Here is a 19272-nt window from a genome sequence, read left to right on the forward strand (position 1 = left end):
GCCTGAAACACAGACCAATAACTAAGTGATCAGGGGTCGCTACAAGTGGACCTATGTCATTTGTCTAAGCAAAATTGTTCTAAGACAGGTGAATGGAAGTCTAGTTAGAATCACAACAACAGAGTTGTGACCTCTCAATCAATTTCCATACTTGAATCAATTTATAAATTTGAGTCAGTTTATAAACCCAGAACCTTAGGAGAAATCCTCAGTGGTGCTAATGTCTTAAATTCCTCTCACATTTACTCATTTATTTTTTGTTTGTTTTAGTTTTTTTTTTTGTTTGGTTGAGACAAGGTCTCTCTCACTTTGTAGTTCAGGCTGGCCTTGACCTCACTATGCAGCCTAGGTTGGCCCCAAGCTTATGACATCCTCCTCCCTCAGCCTCCTGAGAGCTAGGATTACAGGCATGCACCACCATGCTTGGGTACTCACTTGTTTTTAACAAATCTTTTAAGAAACCCAGAACCTCCTGTGAGAAACAGAACCTAGCTCAGGTGTAATAACATTGTTTTGTTTTCATTTTAATTTACTATGTGGCATATTTGTAGCTCTGAAAAATGACACTGATTTTTCGTTTCCAGTGGTAATAAAACTTCATTTTTAAAGGAGTGAATGCACCTAAAGAGAAACTAGTTGATATAAAAAATTTTAAGGAATAGCACAGGTGATCTTGTATATAGTAAAAACGTTTAAGAGCTAGATGATGGAAATGTGGGAAACATTCCTCTACCACATGCTAGGTTTTTGGGGGGTTTTTTTTGGTGCCGGAGATTGAACTTGGGACCTTGCACTTGCAAGGCAGGCAGCAGCACCACTGAGCTAAATCCCTGGCCCTACCACATGCTAATTTTTAAAATAGGCATATGTGTAACTGTTAACTAATGGGACCACTCATCTACCACTGAGTGCACAGGACACAACCTGGTGCATCACTTTAGGTCTGGCCAGGACCTGTGAACTCTACTGCTGCTTCTGGCTTGAAAGGAACCTTGAAACACAGATGGTTTATGAACGTGGGCGGGAGGATGAGGGAACAGCATCCTCTCCAGTAGTCAGTGGAATGTAAATAACAACACAAATGGGGGGGCTGTTTTTGCACCTACTGAATTGTTAGACTTTTTCAAAATGATCTGTCCCTGCCAGTGAGGGGTGCCAAAATAGATCATCTTAGGCACAGAAGGCAGAAGAGTTTTGTGCTACGCACTTTCTAAATAGCAAGTAGGGAAAAATTCTGTTTTTTAACTATGCATATTCTTTGGCCAATAGTCCTACTTCTAGAAATTTAACCTAAGAAATAATGTGGGTTTGTCAAAGATCTAAGTATGGGTGTGTTCCTGAAAACATTGTTTATCATAGAAGAACATTAGAAATAACTTCTATGCCTCAAATGGAAAATTATATAAATCAATCATAGTTCACCCATAAAATGAAATATCATGCAGCCCTTAGAAATTATGACATTTAGACTGTTTCTGAAAGATGGATAAGAAACTTTTCCCAGCAGTTGCTACTGTTATAAGAAAGGGATCAGAGGGTCAAAAAGATCAGACTTTTTATAGCTTATCCTGTTTAAACATCATGCTCATTTATTACCATAAAAAAAGGAACTCTAAGGGCCAGGGATTTAGCTCAGGGGTTCTGGCTCCTGCTGGGCAAGCGCGAGGTCCTGAGTTCAATCCCCAGTACCAAAAAAAAAAAAAATGGAACTCTACAAGGAAGATAGTATTTCAAAAGTAGGCTAATCACATGGAAAAATATTTATGATTTTATTGTTACATGGGAGGAAAAACTGTAACCCAAATTAGATAAATGAATAAAAATTTTAGTTTAAAAAGTAAATACACATTCTCAGAAAAATTTTGAATGGCCACTTTTTAAAAATACTAATGAATATTGTTTTTAAAAGGCAGATTTCATCCCTCTCACCTTGGTAACTACAGGTTCCCAAGGCATCCCAGGACAGGAGAGGCCTTAGTCCTACTGCAAGCCTCGATAACAACCTCCTGGCTAATACTCTGAGAACCAAGGAGTAGTCATATAGATGGAAGAGATCTTCACATGAATGGTAAATAGTCACCATTCACTCATTCATTCTTTGTTGAGTGTGTGCCAGGCCCAGGCCCTGAGCTTTTGGGAGAAATTCTTGCCACCTCCCTAACTAATAAGTAGGAAAGTCCACATAGACGATTTATAACTCCAGCATCTTCCACTAATTTAACTCAGGGATGTTTTCTTTGTAGCAGTTTTACAATTTTGAAGAGGATTGTTCATGACATAACATGGCAACTGGGAAAATTTGTAGTTTTCCTTTCATCTTAGAAAGCAAGATCTGAATAACATGCACTCCAGGAGAAAATCTCTTTCTGGGTGTGTGTATATGTGTGCTTGTTTTACAGAAGCCACTGATGCCTTCATCCCTCCTGAAGTTAGACTTGCTGAGGTGAAATCATCTCAGAAAGGCTCAGTGAAAGAGTATCTATCATAACAGAAGCCATGGCCTAGACTTTAAGATTTTGAATTGAATCCTGAGATCTAGCTCCATTTCTCATGGGAGACCAGCAAAAAAGTCTAAGTTCCCTAGGCCTTGGGTCCCTCCAATATAAAAGCAAGAGGCAAGCCAGATGTCCTGTGCACACCTGTAATCCTAGCACTCAGGAGGCTGAGGTAGGAAGATCGAAAGTTTGAAGCCAGCCTGAGCTGAGCTACATAGCGAGACACTTTGCAACAGACCAAAAATAAATAAAAACAAGATGCCAAACCCCAGAGGATTATCTTCCATGTCAGGATTTAAATTTGGAAATCTGTACTGCCAAGACAAATGAACCCTCCTCCTCCCTTTCACAGCTCTGAACATTCCTGAAGTACCTGAGGCCCCAGGGCATATTGGGGGAGGTGAGTGATTTCTGTCCTATTGGGGAGATTCTTTTATAGGCTGTAAGTATAAGGTAGTGTAAGTTATTTCTAACTTTCTGCCACTGTGGTTCTTATTGGGAAGGAAGGATTTAATATGGTCAAGTACTATGGTTCTCAACCCTGGATGCACTTTAGAAGCACCTAAAGAAATTTATTTTTAGGATATCAGTGTCAGGCTGGGATGTAGCTCAGTGGTAGACTGCTTGCCTAGCATGTGTGAGGCTCTGGATTCAATCTTCAGTACTGCAACAACAGCAATAAAAATTAATGTCCAGACCTTGATCTTAGCAGTATTTTAAAAGTTGAACTGATGCAGTGTAAAGAGAATTTGCTAGTCTGAGGCTGACAGACCTGAATTCTCAGTTTGCCTCTAACTTACTGTCCCTCTGTCAATCTCCTTGTGCCTCTATTATCTCCTTGAGATTATTTGTCCTTCCCAAAGTGAAAGGGAAAGAAAAAGATACTTCACAAAGTAAAATTTGCTACATAAAAATGAAATGGTAGGGGGAAAGGCACAGAGCCAGAGATGATAGGTCATCTGTTTGGGGGCCACTTGAGGGAAGAGTTCACTGGAGAACCATGGGGGATGGTCAGCAGCTGAGTTACTATCACCTCCAAATGCCCTGAGAATCTTGGTCAAAGAAATGATGCACCCCTTTTATGCACAGAGTAGTTGGCAGAGTTCTCTAAATTAATTGTATAACTCTAATCCTCTTGAAATGCCCCAGGGGTATATCTCCTAACCTCATCTGGGATTTGCCATCTGTAAATCTAGAACACTGAATGCTCTGTTTGCTTCAAGAGGATGTTTTACTTGGCAAGAGACCCTGGGAATGCCTCATCCACAAAGTGGCAATTAGATCAGCAGTCATACTGCTCAGAAAATATCCATGCCTGCTGAAATCCAAGCAGGGGTCAGGGCCAAGAGCTCTCCCAGTGCGGTCTCTCCCTTTCCTCCCAGGACCCCGGCACACTGTCTGCCTGTCCTTCAGGCGCCAGGACCCCAAACTGCCCCACTATGCTGTGAATCCCATCCTGCCCCACCTTGTGATTGGTTTTCCTTACCTGCATGCCTGCTAGAAAACTAACCCAACTGGTACATGTGTAGCAGGTGATGAAAAGTGAGTGACACATTACATTCTAGAGGACAGTGCAGGGGGAAGCACTGATAGCCAAAATGGCTATAACTCAGCAAGCCACATGGAGTAGAGGAAGCTGTTTCCTTCCTTATCTCTGAGATCCTAAGAGAAAAAAGAGCTTCATTTGTGGCTTAAAGTTATGCATGAGTTAAGGTTGCAAGACTTAAATAAAAATATAGCACAGAAGATTTGACTGTCAGATAAATAATCATTTTTAATATAAATATGTCTCAAATATCGCATGGGATATGCTTAGACTAAAAAAGTATTGATTGTTACAAATTTCACTGGGTGTCATATTTATCTGGCAACACTGGCTTGAATAAAACTGCAAAATGGAGAAAAGAAATACTGAAGTTTTATATTCATTGTTTGAAGTTATGTAACAGTTTGACTAAATTCAACTAATTGGCCCTCAATAAGGTCTTGAGCAAATGCACAACCGCTATGTGATGATTTGGGGTTAGAGAGTAAGAAGTGTGTATTTCCCAGTGCTCCTGAAATGCTATCTAGATTTCTCTTGTTTTCTGGCAGATTTAGCTCCAATTTATTATAAAGTTCTACACTCAGAAGAGAAAGAAATGTTGAAGGTCTTAAATACAAAACCAAACGATGCAGGGATTTTTATAAAAGGAGACCTATGTTAAATATAAACTAGTATTTGGGACGTAATATACCTTTGAAAAGCCCAGTAAGGAGGTAGCCACAATTTATTACACACAGAACAGTTTGGTTGGGCTTGGACACATGTGAGATGGGTGAGCCGCTTAGCTCAAATATCACTTCAGGAAGGGTGAAACCTGCAGACTTAGGACTGGAGTCCCTCCTTGTCTTTTGATCTTTGAGTTTATTCTAAAGAATGGAAAAGCAGTAGTAATTGTTTTAATTGAAGTTCTTTGTCAGGGTTGTTGAAAATCTTTCAGTATCTCATCTCCTAAATGTAATTCAACATACATCTCTCCCTCAGATCCGAGGGGGATTGGTTCCAAGAACCCCACAAACACCCAAATCTGCAGGTGCTCAAGATCACTTGTATAAAATGGCATATGATTTATATACAGCCTGCACAAATCCTCCTCTGTACTCTAAATCATCTCTAAATTACCTGTTAGTACAATGTGAATGTCATGTAAATAGTTGTTACACCATATTTTGGGGGAATAAGGACAAGGGAAAAAGTCTGTACATGTTCAATACAGGCATCATTTTTTAAAAAATATTTTTTGGGGGCTGGAGTCCTAACTCGGTGGTAGAGCATGGAGGAGAATGTGTGCTTAGCATGCACAAAGTTCTGCATTCAATCTCCAGCACCTCCCTCGGTTTGTGATCTATGATGTAAATGTGCAGATGCACAGGGCTGACTCTCTTGCCATAGCTTATCTACATTACAGATTTAGACTTTTTTTATGGGTGTGTGTTTTTAATTGTTTTTAATCTTTCTGTGGCACTTCCTTTTATCTTGTGTTCTTACTTATAATATGGAATATTTTACTTTAATTGAACCCATCCTTGTCACTGATACCTTCTTCTACCCTGGAGTTTATTAATAGTCTTTGTTTCCTTCTAAACTCTCTGTTTCTATGGGAATGTTTACAGTGCTGAGCTATACAACTCATTTGAAATTCATCATGGCCTGTGAAAATGTGACGGTTAAGCCTGATCATCAGCTTGATTGGCTTGAGAGATCAGTAAAGTACACTTCCGGGTGGGTCATGGGGATGTGATCTTGGGACTATCTCTGATCCCCTGACTCCTTCCTCTCTGGCTCTTCCCCTACCCTCTGCTTCCTGCATGTCCTGAGGTGGGCAGTTTTCTCTGCCACACCCGTCCACCATAATGTTTCTGCCTTTGAGCCAGCCAGCCATGGAATGAAACTTCTTAGATTGTGAACTAAAATAAACCTTCCCTCCTTTAAATTGTATATGGAAAGTATTTATCCCAGCCATGAAAACCTGGCTATAAGGAGAGTCAACAGGTATATTTTAAAAAGCAAAATATTTTCACTATACCTCTTAAAAACTTAAAAAATATATATATTTAATTTCAGTCTAACATCACTAGCTTACAGCTTTAAATAAGTCACTTAGCTTCTTAAGATTCAGTAACCTCAATCCCTGACTTAAAATTATACTACAGAGCTACCGTGATTAAAAATAGCATGATATTGGAAAAACCAAAATTAAAAAAACTAGAACCGAGGATCAATGGGACAGATTAGAAGATGCAGATACAATGCCAAACACACTCAGCCACCTTATCTTTGACAAAGATAAGTCAAACACCTTCACTGGAAGAAAGATAGCCTCTTTAATAAATGGTGCTGGGAAAACTGGCTTTCCACATGCCAAAGACTAAAACTAGACCCATATTTCTCACCATGCACTGAACTAAAATCAAAATGGATCAAATATCTAAATATTAAAGCAGAAACACTAAATCTGCTGGAAGATAGAATAGGTAGAACTCTGAAGACACAGGTGTAGGCAAAGACTTTATGAACAAAACTACAATCGCACAGGAAATATTACAAAGAATCAATAACTGGGACCTCATCTTATTAAAAACCTTTTGCACAGCAAAAGAAACCACCAAGAGAGTGAAGAGACAACCTATAGAATGGGAAAAAATTTTTGCCAGCTGTTCCTCAGACAAAGGACTAATTCCTAGAATATATAAAGAACTCAAAAAAAGTCAGACCCCCCCCAAATTTAAAGACTCAACCCCAAAACAGGCATCTAAAATGAACAGACACTTCTCAGATGAAGAAGCAGCAAATATATACATGAAAAAATGTTCAGCATCACTAACCATTCAAGAAATGCAAATTAAAACAACACTGAGATTCCATCTCGCTCCAGAAAGAACAGCTACTATCAAGAAATCAACCAATAACAAATGCTGGAAAGGCTGTGGGGAAAAAGGAACCCTTCTCCACTTTTGGTGGGAGTGTAGACTGGTGCAGCCATTGTGGAAATCAGTGTGGAGATTCCTCAAAAAACCTAAAACTAGAGGTTCCATTTGACTCAACTATTCCTCTTCTTGGTATCTTCCCAGAAGAATAAAAAGCATTATATCATAGCCATATATGTATACTCATGTTTATAGCAGCACAATTTGTAATAGCTAAATCTTGGAAACAGCCCAGATGCCCATCGATGGATGAATGGATGAAGAAGATGTGGATTTTTTTAATGCACTGAAGTACTACTCTGCCATGAAGAAGGGTTAGCTTGAGACATTTCTAGCTAAATGGATGCACCTTGAGACCATAATGTTAAGTGAAATAAATAGGACACACATATATGAAAATGACATCATTTTTCTGGTGTGAGAAATCTAAAGGGTAAATAAGGACCGAAATGTATAATAGATATTGTGAAATAGGAAGAAAATGTTCAAATGGGAAGAGGAGCAAAGGAGGAGGGAGGGGAGAAGGAAAGAAAGGATAAGAAAAACAAGAATAGAAGGAAAAAAGGGAAACAAAGCTTTTGTAAACAATAAGGGGAAGAGGACTTGAAGGGAGGGGAGGAATTCGGGAAAAAAGAAGAATCAAGATATATTATGTACAGGTACAAATTCCCTATGATGAATGTGATCATTATGTGTAGCTAAAATGTACCAATAAAATTAATTTTAAAAAAGATTCAATGACCTCTACTAGATTAAGAGCAGGGCCTTTGTTTTATTTCAATTTGATTTCCTCACTATATCCAGCGAAGTACCCTGCATATAGGATAAATGTTACAATGTTTGAATTTAAATGGTATTTTTGCATATTAATATCAAATTGTTCCACTTGTATTTATTTAATAGTGATTCTTTTCCAATCATATATGTGGTTGCTTACAATGGCTCATGAATCAATGACATTTAGATGTTTTCCAATGCACCTAGAAGCACCTAGAAGTTGCAGTATTCTTTGCAGAACATTGTGATATATGAAGGTATTAAACTTCAAATAATAAAAATTAAAATTCCATGCTAAACCAGACAACCAGTTTATACTAGATTCTAGTCTAGCATAGGTAGCATACTATACAAAATAAATTGGATAAAATTCTATCTAATAACTTGATTCCCTCTAAGACTCAGGAGAATATCAGCCCATGGGACAGTAAACTTATCAAGAGTAAAAGTTGAGAGTTATATTTTATATTAAGCTTTGCCAGTTGAAAGAATATAAATAAACTCTCTGATCAAATGTAAACAGTACATAAATTCCAGCTGAACTGGGCTAAACTTCAACTGAACCCAAAAAACTATTTCAGATCAATTGTTTGAGTTGCCATGGATAGAATTTGAAAGTCTAAGGGAGACCAGACATCAGAGCTCAAAATTTGACCTCTGGAGATGTCTGCCCATTAATCAATAAATCAGAAAAGAGATAGCATGAAAGCTTCACAGACTCACACTCTACCATATTGTAGGATGTGGATTTTGCAAAGAAAACATGAAGTAGGTGTGTTGGATCCAGCAGTGGGGAGAATTTTTTTTTTTTTTGAGACAGGGTCTTGCTATGTAGCCCAGGCTGGCCTTGAACTCACAATGATCCTCCTGCTTCAGCCTCCCAAGTGCTGGGATTACAGGCATGCACCACCACACCCAGCAGAATAAAACCCATTTTGATTCTGACAAAACCAGTGCAACAGATCTATGCTGTGCACTGTGTTCCTGAAAAGAGTGTCTTTTAAGACTGTTGGAACACTGCAAGCAATATAATTTTGCTAAGCCAATTAATATGTTTTCATTAAGCTTCTGTGTAGACATTTGACTTTAAAAACAAGATTCTAGGGCCAGGGATTTAGCTCAGTGGTTTTGCCACTGCTGTGCAAGTGCAAGGACCCAAGTTCGATCCGTGGTACCAAAAAAAAAAAAAACAATATTCTTGTTTTTATGCTGACCAGGGATTTAGCTCGGTGGCTCCACGCCTGCCTTGCAAGCGCATGGTCCTGAGTTTGATCCCTGGTACCAAAAAATAAAAAATAAAGACAATATACTATAGTTAAAATACACACACACACACACACACACACACACACACATGTCTGCTACAGCAGGAGACAGAAGATATAGGCTTGAGTCCCCATCCTGCCACTTGTTCTGAGATGAGCCATTCAACATTTGTGGGCCTCAGTCTGTCTTCAGAAAAAAAAGAAAAAGAAGTGTTCAAGAATGACTATCTTCTGAGAGTCCGCGCTGAAAGCCAGGTGATGAGGATGAAGACTGGAGCTCTTTCAAAAGAACAGAAGCAGCAGCTTTTCATTTCTGCTTTATAACATCAAGATACATGTTTTTATACTGTCAGAATCATATGAGACTGTCTGATGTTTGCCTGACTTCAAAAGTAATAAGGGAGAGCACACAGGAGGTGAGCTGCTCCCAGGGCATAAGAGGAGGCTTCCGGGCTGCCGTACCACCCAACCCCACCAGCACAGAGGAAGTGAGCCCTGTGGGCACCAGCAACAGCACCTCCCCCCCGCCACTGTCAAAATGAGAAGACGCATAAACAAGTCTCAAAACCAGACTTCCAGATCACCTAAAGCAACCCCAAAGGGAAACAAGATGGAACAATCTGATGATACTCAACCACCTGGACTCCCTGAACTGGCAACAAAAGAGGATCTGGAAAAAATGAAATCAGAAATAATTTATCAAATAACAGCAGAGATTGTGGCTATAGTACAAGACATGATTAATAAATCTAGAGAGGAGCTCAGGAACATGATGGAATCCCAACATAGGAAACAAATGGAATCCATAAAACAGATGCAAATAGATTTCCAGGAGATTAAAAACTCCATTGAAAATCTATGCAGCAGAATGAGCCAATGTGAGGACAAAATTTCTCATATAGAAGATAAGATTGCAATTAGTGACCAGGAAAAGAAAAATTGATTGTAAGGGACCATGGGAAATCAATCCAGCAGCTGCTAGATGATGCAAAGAAGAATAACATAAGACTGATTGGAGTCAATGAAGAAACAGGAGAGAGTGCAGATGACATAAAAAAAACTGTTCACAAAAGTGATGGCAGAAAACTTCCCAAGCAGGGGAAAAGAACTTGACATACAGATAAGTGAGGCATATAGGACTCCAACTAGCCTTGATCAAAAAAAATCTACACATAGACAAATAATTGTTAAGATTCCAGAAACCCAACAGAAGAACAAAGTTCTACAAGCAGTTACAGAAAAGAAACAAATCACATACAAAGGAAAGCCCATCAGAATTACAGCAGACTTCTCAATGCAAACTGTCAAGGCAAGAAGAGCTTGGAGTGATGTATTCCAAACCCTAAAGGAAAACAGCCTCCAACCCAGATTGATGTACCCTGCAAAACTATCTTTCAAAATTGATGGAGAAATAAAATACTTTCATGACAAAGAGCACCTTAATAACTTCATGAATACCAAAGCACCACTCCAAAAAATTTTAGACAATATCCTAGGAAAAGACAATGAGGATCACAACCCCAGGAAGCCCAGCAGAATGAATCTATCGGGCATGACAAGAAATTAAATGCAAAAGAGGAGACTCCCACAAAAAGAAAAAGTCATGATGATGATAAGTCAATATGTATGAATTATAACCTTCAATGTTAATGGTCTCAATTCACCAATCAAAAGAAATAGACTGGCAGAATGGGTCAAGAAGCAAGATCCACCAATATGCTGCATACAAGAAACACATTTAATTCAAAAAGAAAGTCACAGTCTGAAAGTTAAAGGGTGGAAAACAATACTCCATGTGACAGGAACCCGAAAAAAAAAGCAGGAGTAGCTATCCTCTTTGCAGATCTAGTGGATTTCAAATGAAAATATGAAACACTCTGGCCCCAAGAATTTCAGATAAGGGATACTCAACTTGTATGTACAAATCTATGGTGAACATGTGTTTTCATTCCTCTCAAGTAAAAACTTAAAAACAGGACTATTAGTTCTTAACAGTAATACAAGAAATTTCTATATTGTTTTCCAAAATGGTTTCATCATTTTACATTCACATTAGCAGTATTAGAAAGTTCTAACTGGTTCACACCTAAGCTGACATTTGTTCTTTTAAAACTTTTAACTTCATCTCCCTAATGAGTGTATAATTCAATCTTGTTATTGTACTGATTAGTATTTTTTCTGATTCTAGTGTTGCACACCTTTCCTTGTGCTGTACTGGCTATTTATCATCTTCTTGTGTCTACTTTTTAATTGGGTTGTCTATTAATGAGCTGTAAGAGTTCTTTATATATTCTGGTCATAGGTTATATGCATTATAAATATGGTCTGTTTAAGGACTACTTTTCATTTTAACAATGTCATTTAAAGTTTTAAATTTTGATGGACTCTCATTTATCAATTTTTTTCTTTTATACATCATGTTTTTTATATCCTAGGAAATTCTTGCCTACCCTAAATTCATGAACATTTTCCCTTATAATTTCTTCTTAAAATTTTATAGTTTTAGTCTTTCATATTTAAGTTCATAGATCCTTTCAAGTTATTTTTATGTATGGAAATAAAGGGTTGAGGTTAACCTTTTATATACGGATACCAGGTGTTCTAGTGCCATTTGCTGAAAACACTATCTTTTCCTTGGCTCTTGAATTGAGTTTATGTTCTATAAAATGTTAATGTTAAATAATCTTTCAAAACTCAGTAGACCATATATGTGTGGTTCTATTTCTAGATTCTCTATTTTATTCCAATGATCTATATGTCTTTCCTCACACCAACACTGCCTTGATTACTGTAGCTTTAGAGGAAGTCTTAAAATTAGGTACTAAACTTCTTCTAACACTGTTTTATTTTTTTCTTTTTCTTTTTACTTTTCTAGGTCCTTTGTACTCCCTACATAACTTTTAATTTTCAATATCCAATTCTTCATTTATAGCAAGTATACATAGACCTGAATTTTTATGTATACCTGGTGTTTTCTAATCCTGCTAAATTCAAATACAAGTTCTAGGGCCTCCTAGAGATTTCTTAGTATTTTCTCTGTAGATGATCATTTCATCTACGTATAAAGATTTTACACCTACCTTGCCAATCCTATCCTAATTGTGTTATTTTATTGCCAGACTATTTTGGTTTGGGCCTAGGTTTCAAAGTTTAATGGACAGATGAAGAGTAGGCATATCTACCCTTGTTCCCCACCTTAGGGAGAAAGCATTGTATCTTCTCCATTCATATAAGGGATTTTTGCTGGAAGTATGGAGTACATGTCTTTGATCTGTTGAGAAGGTTTTGTTCTATTTCTAGTCTCCTGATAGCTTTTACCATGACCAGCTATAGAATTTAGTCCAATACTTTTTCTCCAACTACTGATATGGCTTTTTCCTTTCCTCTGTTAAAATGATGACTTTTGGGGGTGGATCTTCCAATGCTGAACCAACACTGCCATCCCTATAATAAAACAACTTTCTACATACGGCCAGATCTGACTTCTAATAGTTTGTTTTGTTAAACAAATTTCTATCTATGTTCATACTTTTTTCTTCTATTATCTTTATCCAGTTTTAGGATTAGCACAATGTTGATTTCCTAAAATGAGGGGAGAAGTGTTCCTTCTTTTTTCTGCTTTAAATGTTTAATATAATTTATCAGGTAAAATGTTTATGAGCCTGTTGTTGTCATATAGGTAGGTTTTCAAGCTAGGAATATACTTTCTTTAATAGGTGTTATTCAAATTTTATATTTCCTCCAGAGTTAGTTCCTTAATTTGTCTTCCAAGGTACTTCTTAGAAGTTGTCCAATTTATTTCAAAAAAGATTTTTGTAATATGCTTTCTACATCCTTTTAAATTCTATAAAATCTGTGGTAATGTCTCCTAGATCTTGACATTATAATTTTAAAAATGTACAATTGATATTGTGTAATAGGAAGAAAAGGTCTAAAGGAGCAGGGGAAGTGGGAGGGGTAGAGGAAAGGAAAGAAAGGAAAGGAAAAATTATGAGAAAAGGAAAAAAATGGAAACAAAGTCTTTGCAAATAGGGAAGGGTGGAGGGGCTGAAGGGAGGGCAGGGGAAGGGGAAAAAAATAAGAACCAAGATATATCATGTAAAGGTACAAGCTCCCAAAGATGTATGTAAATGTATTTTATACCTAAAATGTACCAATAAACAATGGGGGGAAAAATGACTATCTTCTAAAGTCTGTAAGATTATACTGTTTTCTAGATATGTTCATAGATATGTCCTGATTCAAGAAAAGTCAAGAGCTGGGCCTGGTGGCACATCCCTGTAATCCCAGCTACTCAGGAGGCTGAGGCAGGAGGGTCAGAAGTTCGAGGCCAACCTGACTGAGCAAGACCCTGTTTTAAAATAAGAAATAGAGGGCCAGGGATTTAGCTCAGTGGCCCAGCACCTGCCTTGTAAGTGTAAGGTCCTGAGTTCAATCCCCAGTACCACAAAAAAAAAAAAGAAAGAAAGGAAAGAGTTGGCAATATAGCTCAGTGGTAGAGTGTCCTTGGGTTCATTCCTCAGTTCCACAAAAAAAAAAAAAAAAAATGAAGAATGGAAAAGAAAAGCCAATATATAAACTTTGTACTTAGGAAACAATTTTCTGTTCACAGTGGTCCTTGCTAAGTCACTCTTCATTTTAAAAATTCCTCCAAAGAGGAAAAAATGTTTTGGGGCATTGGAGTAGACAACGATTTTTTAGGTAAGACCTCAAAAACATGGGAAATAAAACACAAAAATAGACAAATGCAATCACAGCGAACTAAAAAGCTCCTGCACAGTTAAACAAGAAATACAATGAAGAGACAACCTAGAGAATAGGAGAAATATTTGCAAACTGTACATGTGACAAGATGTTAAATATCTAGAACATGTAAGGAATTCAACAAACTCAATAGCAAGAAGACAAATAACTTGATTTTTAAAATGAGCAGTAAACCCAAATACAATAGATATTTTTCAAAAGAAGACACTGAAATGGCCAACAAGTGTATGAAAAAGTGCTCAACCACTAATCATCACAGAAATGCAAATCAAAACCACTATGAGGTATCACTTCACTTCAGAACAAATGGCTATTCTTAAAAAAACAAAAGCTAGCAAGTGCTGGTAAGGATGTGCAGAAAAAGGGGACCTCAACCATTTTGGAAATGACTATGGAAGTTCCTCAAAAAATTAAAAGTAGAACTACCATATGATCCAACAACCCCATATGTATACAAAGGAAATGAAGTCCATATGTCAGATAGATATCTGTACTTGCATGTTCATTGCATCACTACCTACAATAGCCAAGAAATGGAAACAACCTAAGTATCCATCAACTGATGAATGGATAAAGACAGTGTGGTACATAATCACAACGGAATACTATTCAGCCATAACAAAGAATTGAATTTCATCATTTGCAACAACATAGATGGAACTGGGGATCATTATGCTAAGTGAAATAAGCCAGGAAAGTTACAGGGTCTCACACATATGTGAAATATAAAAATGTTGGTCTCACAGAAATTGAGAGGAGAAGGATGTTACCAGTGGCTGTGGAGAGTAAGAGAGGAAGAAGAGAGGGAGAGATTGATCAGTGGGTGGTGAGTTATAGTGAGATAGGCCGAAGACAGTCTGGTGTACTATTGCATGGCAGGGTGACTGTAGAGATCAGTAACCTGCTGTACATTTCAAAAAACTAGAAAAAAAGTTTCAATGTTTTTTACCATAAAGGAATGATAAATGTTTGAGGAGATATGTCTAACCTGAATTAATCATTACACAATATATACAAATGAGGAAAATAATCATGTAGTACCCCAATAATATGTAAATTTTTATGTATCAGTTAAATTTAAAAGAATATGAAGTTATGAAGCAAAAAATTTCCCCAGAATTTTCTACAATAATGAAAATCTATTGAAGTTAAAGTATGATTTCAAGTACAAATCTCCAACTTTTTTATGAATAGTTTATCACAAATATCCTGTCTAGAAAAGACCTTTTCCCCTATATTATGACATTCATAGACAGGATTTTGTGCATCTATGTGTGTGTGAGCATGTGATGTGTTCGTTTTGGAAAAGTTAGGACTGCTGAATCCTGCTTCAGATATACAGTCAAAAAACTGTAGATTCCATGGAAATCATTTTCTTGGAAAGAAAATGAATTATGACTTCATTTGACATGTGGCTTCTTCATCTCCAGTATACTCTTGGACCAGACTTCTGAAATCAAGACTAAAAGAGGGCCGGGGATTTAGCTGCACCTGGCTCTCAAGTGCAAGGTCCTAAGTTGGATCCCCGGTGCTGCAAAAAAAACTGAAAGAGACAGACTACTCCATGGGATCATGCAGTTATCCTTTCCCCTCCTTTAGCCACCTCCAGTAACTGCATGTTCAGTGGTGTTGTTTAAAGTATTTTAGTGCACACTAGCTCCAGCTATTTTCCCCCAAAGTGTGTCCCACCAAAAGATTTGCTTCTCATCTGCCCAAGAGTACGTGTGCTCCAGATGTCTTTGAACTCTTGCTGTAGGATGTGGTGCCGATGATCCCAGATTGCCATGGATGTCCTAACAGTTTCCCTGCTAAAGGCACTCTGCTCTGCAAAAGCTGACCTCCACCCTGTACCTCCCCAATGCGGACAGCCCAATTTGCTCCTTGTCACTCTGGGCTGCCAATTCAGATCAGAGCAATGAAGGCACAGTTGGAGATGGCAGCCTTGTTTAACTTAGTGATAACTGTGTTTGTGTGTTTGTAGGATGACATTTCTCCTCGTATTTAGCAATGTTTCTACCACGTGCATCAAAATGGGACATGATTCTCCCAGGTGTATTTACATGAAGAGTCATTTTTCACTGAATTTTCCCAACACCTGGAACAACTTACAGTGAGGTTTTGCTGTCTGGTTGCAGATTCAGAAGATGGTCTTGCACAGAAGCAGCGGACACCTCGCCGACGATGTCAGCAGCCCAAAATGTTGAGTAGCCCTGAGGACACCATGTACTATAACCAGTTAAATGTGAGTTCAAAGTGGCCATAAAGCTGTTTCCTTGGCTTTGTTTCCAGTTAATAATTCTGTTATTAATACCTGTTCCAGCCCCTCCAGCCCCACCCCCACTCTCTTATGCTCTCTCGTGAACATGTGCTTAGGCTCTTTATCTGTTGCTTTCATGTCAGGATGTCTGCCTTCACGGTGAATAATTGATGTGGTTTATCAAAGACGAGCAAGATGCATGCTTCATCAGGCTCACTTGAGCCCTTTGATCAAAAAAATTATGCTGTGACTTCTGATATTATCAGCATCTGCTTGCATTCAACACAAAATCACTTTGAATTAAAAATTAACGACTTGCTGCTTTGCTTTGACTGTGTGTTCTTGGGCCTCTCCACAGGGAACTCTAGAATATCAAGGGAGCAAGAGGAAGCCAAGAAAACTTGGGTAAATATCTATCTTCTTAGTTCTAAGCAACTGTAAACAGAAGGGGTCCTTTGTGATATTACAGAAAATGCAAAACTTTCCAGAGAGGCTTCTAAAAATATTCAACCCAGATATTGCCACTGTTATTGACATTGGAAACTACTTTTCACAGTAGCAAGGATCCAAAACTTGAGTGTGTTCTGTCCAGAAAAGCTGACATTGTCACCTAAGGGTAAATGTTATTTCTCATAATTATTCTAGGGAAATTTACTTTCTTCGTAATTGAAGACATGTAGAAGGTTGTATAAAAATCTTCCGCAAATAACAGCATTCCATAAAGTGCAAATAGGCCATTTCCTCCACACTATGATACCCTGTGCCTAAAACATGCACAAAAGAAGACTTTCCCCAATGGTGAAAGAGGAGAGTAAAGATTTTGTGGCTCCTTTGATGGGTAGCATCTCAGTTGAGAATAGGAATGAAGTAGATAATTGGTACTAGTTTGAGAATTGGGGGAGGATAGGAAAGGAACTTTCTCATCTAGAGAAAGCCAGATAGAGACAGACAATTTAAGCACATAAATCAAGTTGCAACATAAATCAACAACCACAACTTCCAAACACTAGGAAAGTGGGCCCATTGTCACTGTTTGACCCACAAGCTAAAGGCTACGTAGATGAGACCCTACTACCTCTCTACTGGGAGGCCTTAAGCCCCGTAAGCTGTTCTTTCCTCCAGTCTTGGGACCCAACCCTCTTCCAGCGACTCACACAACTTTAGCTGTCTCTGTGATGTAACATTTGTTTCCTTTTTCTGTTGAAAATTGTCTTCTTTTCTTCATTGCAGCCAAATCAAAGTGCTGGATGGGGAAGATGAATATTACAAATCTCTCTCCCCTGTAGCCTGTCTCCCTGAGGAGGGCAACACAGCCCACCCTTTCTTTTTTAACTCGTCCTCAAAAGGAGATTCTTTTGCTCGACATTGAGTTATGCTTCCTGACCTCGAGTCTGTCCAAGGTGAGAACAATCGTGGTAACTGACTGATGGTCATTGAACAGGAAGGCACTATTACGCAGTCAGCATCTTTGGACTCATGGCCTGTGCCTGAGCCTTGCTAAACAATTTGCAGACCCTAGATACGGCTCCTATTTCTACCAGTCTCCCGCAACTGTTGTTTATCCTGGGGTGGGCAGTCTCTCCTTTTCTCATCTCATGAGTCCCCACTGAGAGATGCTGAGATGCCTCAACCCCAGTAATGACAGTCTCTCAGGCCCCAGATGTCTGAGAAAGTAGCAGACAATCTCATCTTAGACAATCATGAACACAGATAAGTTTTCTTTTATTACCTACCGAGTTACCTTTCAATCCATGCAGAATCTTCCCAGCAGAAAGCCAGGGGTCCCTTTCCGCTCCCTTCTCTACCCATTCCCTGGGCTGGGCTTGTACCTCCCACCTCGCCCAGGGCCTGGGCACCATTACTGAGCACACCCACCACTTTAGGAGTGAAAAGAAAGGAGTGAGAAGGAAAGAAAATTTGCATCTATGCAAGTCCAGGTCACATTATTCTGTAAGTCCATTCACTGGCAGCTGTCTCCACTAGTCTGTGACTGGCTGCCAGGGAAGGATTTGCTCTTGTCCATCTGTGTGTGCCCAGAACGTGGCCTGGCAGAGCAGGCATCCAGTACATGTAGGATGAGTGGAGAGATTTCATCTAGTTACACGGGTGCCTCAACAGGACAGTGACTTCCAGTTATACATGAATAATTTTTTTCTGATTTTTCATTCTAGGTTGATCTGGTCCTATTGTAATGATATTACATAGTATTCAATATGATCCAATACAACAAGCTTTTTTGAGCACCTATTCTATGTAAAACAATATCGTGTGACATAAAACTTTAAAAATCTTGTAAGAATCTTTCTTTAGAACATTTTTTGTACTCTAAAATATTTAGCAGATAGTATGCATGGAAATACCTTTAAGGAAGGTATTTCTAAGAAAAATAACATTAAGCATATAGAAAAAATATCTTTTACAGAGTTTTGAAAGAGAAGGCATTAATAAGCATTTTATGAACCGAATGGTAAAGTAAGATAAAGAGCTCAGGGATTACAATTTTATCAGAAAAAAGTAACTGTAGCCAATTTTTAAATAAGCTACATGAATCTTTTAAAAAAGATGAATCTTGGGTTTTTTTTCCAGATATGCACTCAGAAGTAATGTTTTTAAAGTAAGAGCAAGAGTGCAAGAGAAACAAACAAAAAACTTTACGTTATTGGTCAAGAAATAGCTCTAGGTCCACCTCACGCTGGAGATGTAGCTCAGTGGTAGAGTGTTTGCCTACCATGTATGAGGCCCTGGATTTCATCACCAGAAATACAGCAAAGAAAGAAAGGTGGGGTAGTGAGGCAGGTGTGTGTGCTACCCTAAAATATATAAATTTTAAATCAATGTTATGAATATATGAGTCCTTACGGAAATTTCACTTTTATCATTGATTAGTCTACTTTTAATATTAGCTGCTTTTCAAACTATTGAATAGGGATGTTCATAACTTCCTGTACAATGTGATTATAAACCTGCCTTTCTGATAAAATGTATTCATAAATAAAGTTAAAAGGGAAATAGAAGTAATTATAAAATCACAGTTGAGAAGTTCTATAATAATTAGTCAGTGAAAGGGCTCTAACTCCCGACGGTACATTTGAAATAGTGGTCACTGTCAGCGCAGCATAGACAAGGCAGACTGTAGGCATTATTCTTGGGCTATTCATAACACCACAAACTCAAAAAGCAATTCTTGGGGCCGGGGATTTAGCTCAGTGGTTCTGGTGCCTGCCTTGCAAGCACAAGGACCCAA

The 19272-nt window shown here is 38.2% G+C and overlaps 1 protein-coding gene across 1 annotated transcript in view; it reads left to right on the forward strand.

Annotated features, from left to right (window-relative positions):
• Myo3b (myosin IIIB) overlaps positions 1-18003 on the forward strand; it is a 405667-nt gene extending 387664 nt beyond the window's left edge. Inside the window, exons 32-34 of the mRNA XM_087200133.1 lie at positions 15907-16013; positions 16387-16433; positions 17259-18003. Of these exons, the coding sequence (XP_087056259.1) occupies positions 15907-16013; positions 16387-16433; positions 17259-17397 (293 nt within the window). The 3' untranslated portion in view covers positions 17398-18003. The remainder of the gene's footprint in view (positions 1-15906; positions 16014-16386; positions 16434-17258) is intronic.
• The last annotated feature ends 1269 nt before the right edge of the window (positions 18004-19272 follow it).

This window comes from Heterocephalus glaber, unplaced genomic scaffold, assembly GCF_053883595.1.
Source record: "Heterocephalus glaber isolate CG9 unplaced genomic scaffold, H.glaber_assembly_v1.0 deba00000347, whole genome shotgun sequence".
NCBI lineage: Eukaryota > Metazoa > Chordata > Mammalia > Rodentia > Bathyergidae > Heterocephalus > Heterocephalus glaber.